Genomic DNA, 8664 nt, shown 5'->3' with positions numbered 1-8664 from the left:
TACATACAGTACCAGGTTACCAAATTCAGCAAACCCGTATTAGTTGCGGGTTTATATATTACTCCATTGGCTCCATGCTGGGTTGCCATTGTTCTTCATTGTAAAACACTGCATTGTGCTATGACACTGAACACTGAAGAATTCTGGGTATTTTCTTGATGTTTAGGAGTGCACCTGACTTCGTACGGCTGAAGCTGTTGCGGTTTAACAAGTGTAACAAGTATATTATTACGACCACTGTATGTGCTCAAATTCAAAGTATTCTCCCATAAAGAAAAAAACATTCTAGGTTTTCCTCCGTGGCCCCCGATCAGGAGTCGGGGGACGGTGGATGGAAACGAAAGCCTTGGCGGCCTTCCCGAAGCAGTAGTGTCGCTGCCCGTCAAACAAGATCTAATACAGACCCGCATAAAGTTTTGTTTTTATTGGTAAAAATGAATAAAAATAGAAGGCAAAGGTCGAAGGAAACTAAATTGTCCGTGAAGTTTCAAGTCCCGTGGTCTCGTTTGAGTTTTTGGGAGATTCACGTACTTCGTTAAGCAGGATGTTCTCGCTGAGGTCAGAGTTCACAGCTACACTCTCCCACGAATAACACTGTACCTGAGAGGAAGCTGTGTTTGAAACTACAAATTTTCAGTCTGTGTTGTGAGGCCTTTTTGTTAACAGCTGTAGGCTACCATGATAATGAAACAGAAAAAAAGTAAAAAGCAAAATATAATTTAAAAAGGTATGATAAAAAGTGGGAAACGCCATCTTTGTGATCTAGAACAGCAAAATGTACAGAGTTCAGATACATTCTCTTGGAATGGTACGGTCCATTGCTCAGAAAGCCAGAGCCGAGCATCAAGTGAGTCTTTGTGGTTTGCTTTGTTCGTCACACTGTTTTTGTTGGTTGTGTGTTTGTTGCAGTCCGACTCTGAAAGCTTCCCCCTCCACCAGCAGAAGAGCTGGAGCTTCAGTGACCTTGATCTTTCATAGAGTTCACGATCCAGTCGTAGATGATAAGAGTCATGCAGACAAACATGACAGCAAATCCTAATATCAGGAACATCAGAGCCTGGTGGAAGAAATCATTTCACAGTTAATTTGAAGTTGTTAGTTACACAATATTTTACATTGAGTTTACTAAAAAAAAACAAAATGTGATTGAAATTGTGAAATGTTTAGTAATGTCTTACCCCAATCTTCTGCATGGATTTCATTGGCTCCTTCTTAACCAGTCTGAGATAGAAAGCTGAGGGCAGGATGAAGATCAGCATTGCAGCAGCAGAGGCACCTAGAATGTGGAAAAATTGAGCCGTTAATCATAAAAGGTCAATAATACATTGTTAGGAAGTTGATGATTCATATTAACATGTGCAGTTATTTACCAATGAAGCCAAAAATATCTCTGATGCTGGGGACAAAGGTGACCAGAATGGTGGTTCCTGCTAGCAGGCTCAGGGTGATAATAACGTGACGGATCCAGCTGAAGTCCTTTTTTGGGAACAGCAGGTGGCCGACTGAGGTACGAATCTGTTCAGAACCAGACAAAGATTAGCTCAATGGACTTCATAGTCTTCATGACTGACTGGATAATTAACAGTAGACCCTCAATACTTACAGGGAAGAGCACCACAGGAACCGTGAGTGTGACAGCGGCCAGCACAGCCAGACGAACAACCAGCAGGAGAATATCGTGCTTGTAGAACTTTGAGTAGGTGTGGAGCAGCTCAGGTCCCACGTGGACTGAATAGAAATATGACAGAGATCAATTCAATAACTTGTTTATTATGACTAAGAACAGTTTGATTTAATGCTAACTCAGCTGCAATTATGTATAATTAATAAACATTGACATGCTAACACATAAGACAAGGATGTGTAGTATACCTAACACAATACCCTCAATGTTTTCTACATAGAACATTTTATTTCTGTTTCATCCAGAGAAGGAAACAGTCATAGTGAACACAACTCTGCAACTTTACTACTGTTGACCACCAGTTATATATATATAAAATCACCACCAACTCGATTTTTCTGTATACAATAAATACCATAAACCTGAATGTGTCTGTCGTGAAGTCAACCTACTGGACCTGAGACGAACAAAGGAAGGGTTACATATCTATCTGTTCATCACACTCCTTGCAGGATCCTCTTGTTAAATCCTGTTATTTTCCTTCTGTTTGTGGTTCTTGTCATTTTTTTTGTTCAGCTCGTAAATCTTCAAAATCTACTCAACGTCTCAACCTGCTGCATTTGGGTCCAACACCAACATGCATCTTGACAATATCTCAGTATCTCAATACTGCTAACACTCTACCACAATGTAGTTTTTAAATTTTGCCCAACTTACTGTTGAAGGTGAGGTATCCGAAGAGGGCAGCCAGCAGGTACATGATGAACATGGCCAGGAAGGACACGTTGGCCACATTCTGCATCTTTCGGCGTGACCGGCTGTTCAGGAAGGAGAGTTTTATTTAGACACCAGACCAAACTTTAAAGAAATATAACAATGGTGTAGTTTAAACATTATAGGACTTTGAGTTAAATTCATGCAGCAGCACTTACTCTTTGAGCTCATCATACATGGGTAGGATAGTAGGGTGGCACACGAAGGCAAAAGTGATGATGGGTATAGCATAGACAGTCTGGAGAGATGGAAAATTACAAGGATTAGAAGTTATTCTTTGAGTATTATTGAAAATATTCAAATCTGTTTAATCTGTGAGAGACTGATTTACCTGTGAGTTGTAGACAAAGTATTTAGGCTTGCAAGTGTCATCATCTGTCGTGGCGTTGTCGCTGTTGAACATATGCATGGTTTCATTTCCAGAGTCAGGAATAGGCAGAGGGCATGGAATCTGGAACTTCTTTATGATCACCTGCAGGAACATGTAGAAAAAATATATTTTTGGATGGTGCTATATTATTACATTGTCTAAATAAACTAAACATTACAATGGGTTGTATCTAACTGTCAAAGGAGGAAGAAGGAAACAAGGTGGGATTGTACTCACCACAATCAGAAAAAACACCATGCAGAGTAGAGACAGACCACTGGTGTAACCAAGGTAACCTAAGGGAGACAGAAAAAATGTCACTGCAGTTTCAAAGCTGTCACTTCTGCTTTTATTATTACTTAGGAACAACATTTTATGACACACATGCACACACACATTCCTTACCCAAGTTCCTGAGCAGTGAGAGAGGCAGGATAACAATAATTGAGACCAGAATCACAAGGTAATCTCCATTGATGTACCATTCACTGAAACACACAGAAAAAACATCTTTAAATTGATAGAAAAATATTTGTTACACAATCTGTTGAGAAAATGTAATTAATTAGTTTGAATACTCAAAATGAGAATTTTTGCACTTGTCTTGAATTTTCAGCTTCAGAGGAGGTCAGGTCACTCTCTAGATTCAGACCTGCCCACCAATTTTTCACAAAAGGTCATAAAACTCAACAGTGTGCTCAACCTAACCTCATGATAGAAAAGGAAATGTTGCAAAAGGGGTTTGAATGAGGAAATCAATGAAGAAGAAAAGAAGCAGAAGGTAGAGAGGGAGAAGAGATTGGCAGAAAAGTTAGCCAATGAATTCAATTCTTCTCTAACCAGACAATCTTTAATACATGGCTGACTTAAACCAACACAGTGATGCAATATCATAGGAAAAAAAATGTTAAGCAAGCATAAAACAGAAATGCAATTAACAATAGCCTTATTTTAAACAACCAATTCAACCCAGACAATGAAATTATCTCACTTTGAGTCAATTGTTAGTTGGTCAAAGCAATGTCCAGAAGTCCCAAAATTTATGGAAAAGGAAAAAAAAAAGCTCATGTTCTTCAGGCAGGTGTTAGGTTCAATGGCATCCCAGCAGAGTACTCAGCAGAACCTATTGGTAACGTTTATTGAAAAACCAAAAGATACCTTCTCGTCAACGAATACCTGGTTTCACCAGGGTTCTGGAAATAAATGTCAAAAAGATTTTGTACATCCAGGTGAACTTTAACAGCGCACTAACACCATTTTTCTTGAAGTTCTCCTGTTACATTAGTCATTTGACATTCTCTCCAAGCTAGTTTTTTTATTTTCTTTTCTTATGAGACTGTTGCTTTTTCGTTATTATTACATTGGATATTATTTCAAATTTTTGTGTATTTTTTTGTTCAGGTATTTCTAAGCTACAGAAGATTAATTATTAGGGTCTACCAATATGAAAACTATATATCTGATATATTGCTGTTATTTCAGAATTTACCAATATTATAATTGAAGCAAACGACCAATGTAGCCCCGTAGTCATTTTAACTGTCACATGACCAAGCAGATACCACTTGCTTGGTCATGTAAGTGTTTACCACATATAAATATCTAGGCTGCTGAGATGACACATCACAGTAAAACTCCTGGATGACGCCATCTTTTATCGTCAATGTTTCAGTTAATCCATTTTCTTTATAAAGCTGTGTCGGCTCATAGAGTCAGGAAACCTGGGAGATAAACGTTACAGTCGAATGCTTACGTAGTACTGCGTTCCCAATACTCTGGCTGAGTCCAGTTCATTCAACGTCTTAGACAATTGGATGACATTGGACTCGTCTTGCTCATTATCATTGATGGAGGAGTTTGAATGTTCTTCTCTCTCCTCTTTGCTCCTGCTCTGCATCCAACAACACTTCATTTTCAACTATTGTGCTTAGGTTGGGTTCAAATTTGGTCATAAATAATTAATTTCCTGCCAGAAATAAAGGAATTAAAGTTTTTAAGAAGATAAAATCTGAATATAATTAACAGCAATTCCAACATGCTGCCACGTTGAGCAGCACAATTATAGAATGTCACATAATTTGATTTTGTACTAGAAATTTCAGATCTAAAATAACAAAACCTATAAAAGTATTAAGTGGCAAATGGTGAAATGAACAGCAGCCATGCAATTAATAAGAACCAATTCTGCTATTTCTTTATTAAGTTTTTATAAAGACCAAATATTTAACTACTTACCCATCACTTGCTCCAGTAAAGGACTGAATAACAACGGGGAGTTCGTATTTAATAATGTAGAGGTAGCTTGACATGCCTGCATATAAGATAAAAAAGAAGAAAGAAAACAAAAGAAAATAAAAAATAAACACAGAAGTTAGCAACATCCCCAGCATAAATTTACACATTTAGAAAAAAAAAGTCATTTCTGATATTTTGAGAGATACAAGAAAGTCGCAGGACACTCAGAAATAATAATAATAATAATAATAATAATAATAATATATAAACTATCTAATTCTGTCTGTACTCCCAATTTGGACATAGAAAAGAAATGTTTCAGTTTAAAAAACATGGTAGATGAATATAAGCATCATAACATTGCATTAGAGCTCATAACACCAGTTTTAAAGTCCCTACACTGGCTCCCTGTAGCTCAAAGAATAGACTTTAAAATACTGTTGTTAGTTTATAAATCACTGAACGGCTTCACACCACAATACATTAAAGATCTGCTGTTGTACCAGACCTCTCAGGTCTTCTGGTTCTGGTTCTGCTCTGCATCCCCAGAACCAGAACCAAACGAGGAGAAGCATCTTTCAGCATCTATGCACCACAAATTTGGAACAAACTTCCAGAAAACTGTAAAACAGCTGAAACACTGACTTCCTTTAAATCTAGACTAAAAACCCACCTGTTTAGGATTGTGTTTGAAACGTAATCAATTACACATTTAATGATGGAACCTGACTTAATGTTGTGTTTTGATTGTTGATTCAATGTTGAAATTGCACAAAAATCCGTGAGGGACGGCGGAGTCCCTGAGCGAAATTCTGTGAAAGAGGTATACGGAGCCTGGTGCCAGAAGCCCATTAAAATGCTGTTTACATCGTTTTACACTGTGTGATTGTGAGTGGGAATAAAAATAGCAACAGGTATTTTGTTCCGTATAACACAGTAGGAGTGTAACAGGTAAACCTTCTATGGATGCAAACTCGACTAAAAACCCACCTGTTTAGGATTGTATTTGAAACGTAATTAATTACAAATTTATTGATTCTATGTTGCATTGTGCTTCTGTGTTTGATATGATGTAAAGCACGTTGAAATGCCTTGCTGCTGAAATGTGCTATACAAATAAAATTTGATTGACTGATTGATTGATTGATTAGTTACAATGCATAGCTGTTATACTGAAAGGTCAGTCCTTCACCTCCAATGTTCATCGTGGTGATGGAGCAGGAAGCAGCCAGTTTTCCTGGGATCCCAAAGGCCTTGTGACCCAGTGACTCGTAAACAACATCACCTGGAAAAAGAGGGAAAAAATGCCAAGAGTTTTAGATCTTGACATTTAAATGTGATCAAATATAAAACATTGCTAGAAAGTCAGAGCTGGTGCTCACCGGCTTCTTTTGCTGTCTTTAGCAACAAGTGGACAGAATACAAGGAGAAAATGGCAACGGAAACCAGGAGAATCCTGTAAACACAAAAGAGAGAAAAGGTCTTCAGTTGTAAATGACTTGTGTTTATCGGCAATAAATAAATAAAAACTACATGTTTGATGGGTCTTTGGTGCTCAATGATACAAACTGTGCAATAGGCACAGTAATGACTAATAGGAATTCTGATATTTTTTTTACAAATTCAGGCTTCTGCTGACAGAAACCTTTTTAGTCACTAACAAAACATTTTCTCAAAAACGAAATACATTGAACAGCCACCAGGAGGCGTATTTGCAAAAAAAACGCCAATAACTTTCTTTTAGCGAAAAATGAACTTATGCTGGAGGTGCATGTGTTCTTGGACCAAACACACACACACACACACACACACGCACACACACACACGCACACACACACACACACACACACACACCCACCCCCACACACACACACACACACTTTATTATTGATATTTTTCCCTGATGGTCTTTTACAGAATCTTAGACCAACAGGTTCAGGTTGCCGGTAACATCACATTACTTCAGATGTGAGGTTTTTCTTCTTTGTTTGCAAGTCAATATGAACAGAATAGTTGAAAATCTCTCGCTGAGCTTAGGAATATCATAGCCTGAGACCTGAAAACAACATTTGTCTGAATGCCGCTCAGCCAAATTAGGATGAAAAGACGAGTGCTTACACAAACAGGGTGATGCCGGTGTTGGCCACAGCGAAGGACAGACCCAGGATGCCGCTGCCCATGATGACATTACACAGGTTGAAGACAGACATGCCAAAGGAGGCCCTGCTCTGGTGCTGAAGAGGAGAAAATAGAATTTAAAAAAGATAGCAGAAAAAAGCTACATTGTGGAATAAATAAACCTGAACTTACATATTCAGTTTCAAACTTCTTCGTGCTTGGGTTATGATCAGAGAGGAAGTTTAAACTCTCTGCATCTGCATCTTCGTATTGCCTTTAATAGAAGAAAGATGTGCCAAATGAGCTGACATGTCAAACTTTTTTTTTTTTGGTTTGTTTGTGACGACATGTTAAAGACGAGTCTCACCCATTGAGAGGAATCTTCTTGGGAAAGTCAGAGTACGCAAAGTCGTTGCTGTTGGAGCTGCAGTTGTCGTCGTCTTGAGGAGCGTTCAGATATTTCATCTCAGTTCCAGAACCGACCTGCTTGTTCCTGATAAGACGTGCTGATAATAATAAATTGTTAATGATAGTTAGTGTTTTAGAAGAAATTTGCTTATAGTCATTACCGTGACGGCCAGGGAGAAATACTGACCCTGTGTTCCAGTGTCCTGGTTTTTATTACTCTGGTCTACGGTGGGTTTACAGGTAGAAGCACTGCTGGAGTTCTGATGAGAGAGGAAAGAACATCTGTGAAGTCATGCTAGAGGACGTGTTAAAATAAGCCTCACACCTCCAGGGGGCCATTGTTCTTGACCTCAGGCTGAGAGAAGACGTTGCAGTTGGAGCTGCAGCTGTCGTCGTCTTGAGGAGCGTTCAGGCCTTTCATCTCAGTTCTAGAACCAGCCTGATTGTTCCTGATCGGTGGCGCTGACAATGATAAATTATTATTGATTAGTTTTGTGTTTTCAATGCTGAAACAGACATGTGATGTCCCATTGGCAAGACTAACCAGGGATGTCACTGTCCGTGTTTTTATTGCCCAGGTTGACGTGATTTCTCCCACTAGATGGATCAACCTGGTACTGCAAGAGAAACTACAGGATAGTCAGGAATTCCAGAAGGAAAAGTGTTAACAGGTGAAATCTAAACCTCTTACGTGTTCAGTTTCTTTCTCTTTGCTTGGGTTTTGGTTTCGGAGGGAGTTTTGACTTCCTGCATCTAAATTATAGCCTTGGCTTTAATAGAAGAGAGAATTTTATGTTAAATTGCATTGGCAGGATGTTCAGTTTGTCAGCCCAGGTTAAGCCTCACCCATCCAGAGGAGACTCTATCTTGAAATCAAGAGGCGTTTCTTTGCTGTCATCAGAGTTGAAGCTGTAGTTGCTGTGTCCAATTCCATCTTAAGAAGTGTGAGAATGTTTCATGTCAGTTTCAGCATCAGACTGCTCATCACTGGATAGTGAGGCTAAAACTAGTAAAACTCTGAATCAGACTTATTTTTTGGCAATATTTAGACAGATGTGTGCTAACACATATCGGGTGATACCATTGTTGGCCATATACTGAAATGAAACCTACCACTAGAAGAACTGTCCTGCTG

The 8664-nt window shown here is 38.7% G+C and overlaps 1 protein-coding gene across 9 annotated transcripts in view; it reads right to left on the bottom strand.

Annotated features, from left to right (window-relative positions):
- Positions 1 to 534: 534 nt before the first annotated feature.
- Positions 535 to 8664, bottom strand: part of LOC116736789 (sodium-coupled neutral amino acid transporter 2-like) — a 39212-nt gene continuing 31082 nt past the window's right edge. For 5 of the 9 annotated variants that reach the window (XM_032589555.1, XM_032589557.1, XM_032589559.1 and 2 more), the window contains 21 exons: positions 8643 to 8661; positions 8376 to 8463; positions 8221 to 8299; positions 8074 to 8158; positions 7855 to 7991; positions 7717 to 7789; positions 7489 to 7627; positions 7314 to 7395; positions 7122 to 7237; positions 6386 to 6459; positions 6196 to 6288; positions 5004 to 5079; positions 3174 to 3256; positions 3006 to 3064; positions 2730 to 2870; positions 2557 to 2636; positions 2342 to 2442; positions 1604 to 1728; positions 1371 to 1515; positions 1179 to 1276; positions 535 to 1057 (listed from right to left, as the gene is read on the bottom strand). In XM_032589555.1, coding sequence (XP_032445446.1) covers positions 956 to 1057; positions 1179 to 1276; positions 1371 to 1515; positions 1604 to 1728; positions 2342 to 2442; positions 2557 to 2636; positions 2730 to 2870; positions 3006 to 3064; positions 3174 to 3256; positions 5004 to 5079; positions 6196 to 6288; positions 6386 to 6459; positions 7122 to 7237; positions 7314 to 7395; positions 7489 to 7627; positions 7717 to 7789; positions 7855 to 7991; positions 8074 to 8158; positions 8221 to 8299; positions 8376 to 8463; positions 8643 to 8661 — 1995 coding nt within the window. In that variant the 3' untranslated portion in view covers positions 535 to 955. The remainder of the gene's footprint in view (positions 1058 to 1178; positions 1277 to 1370; positions 1516 to 1603; positions 1729 to 2341; positions 2443 to 2556; positions 2637 to 2729; positions 2871 to 3005; positions 3065 to 3173; positions 3257 to 5003; positions 5080 to 6195; positions 6289 to 6385; positions 6460 to 7121; positions 7238 to 7313; positions 7396 to 7488; positions 7628 to 7716; positions 7790 to 7854; positions 7992 to 8073; positions 8159 to 8220; positions 8300 to 8375; positions 8464 to 8642; positions 8662 to 8664) is intronic. The other 4 variants (XM_032589554.1, XM_032589553.1, XM_032589556.1 and 1 more) reach the window with 4 other exon arrangements.

The sequence above is a fragment of the Xiphophorus hellerii genome, chromosome 17 (genome assembly GCF_003331165.1).
Source record: "Xiphophorus hellerii strain 12219 chromosome 17, Xiphophorus_hellerii-4.1, whole genome shotgun sequence".
Lineage (NCBI taxonomy): Eukaryota > Metazoa > Chordata > Actinopteri > Cyprinodontiformes > Poeciliidae > Xiphophorus > Xiphophorus hellerii.
This window is presented reverse-complemented; position numbering and strand designations above follow the sequence as displayed.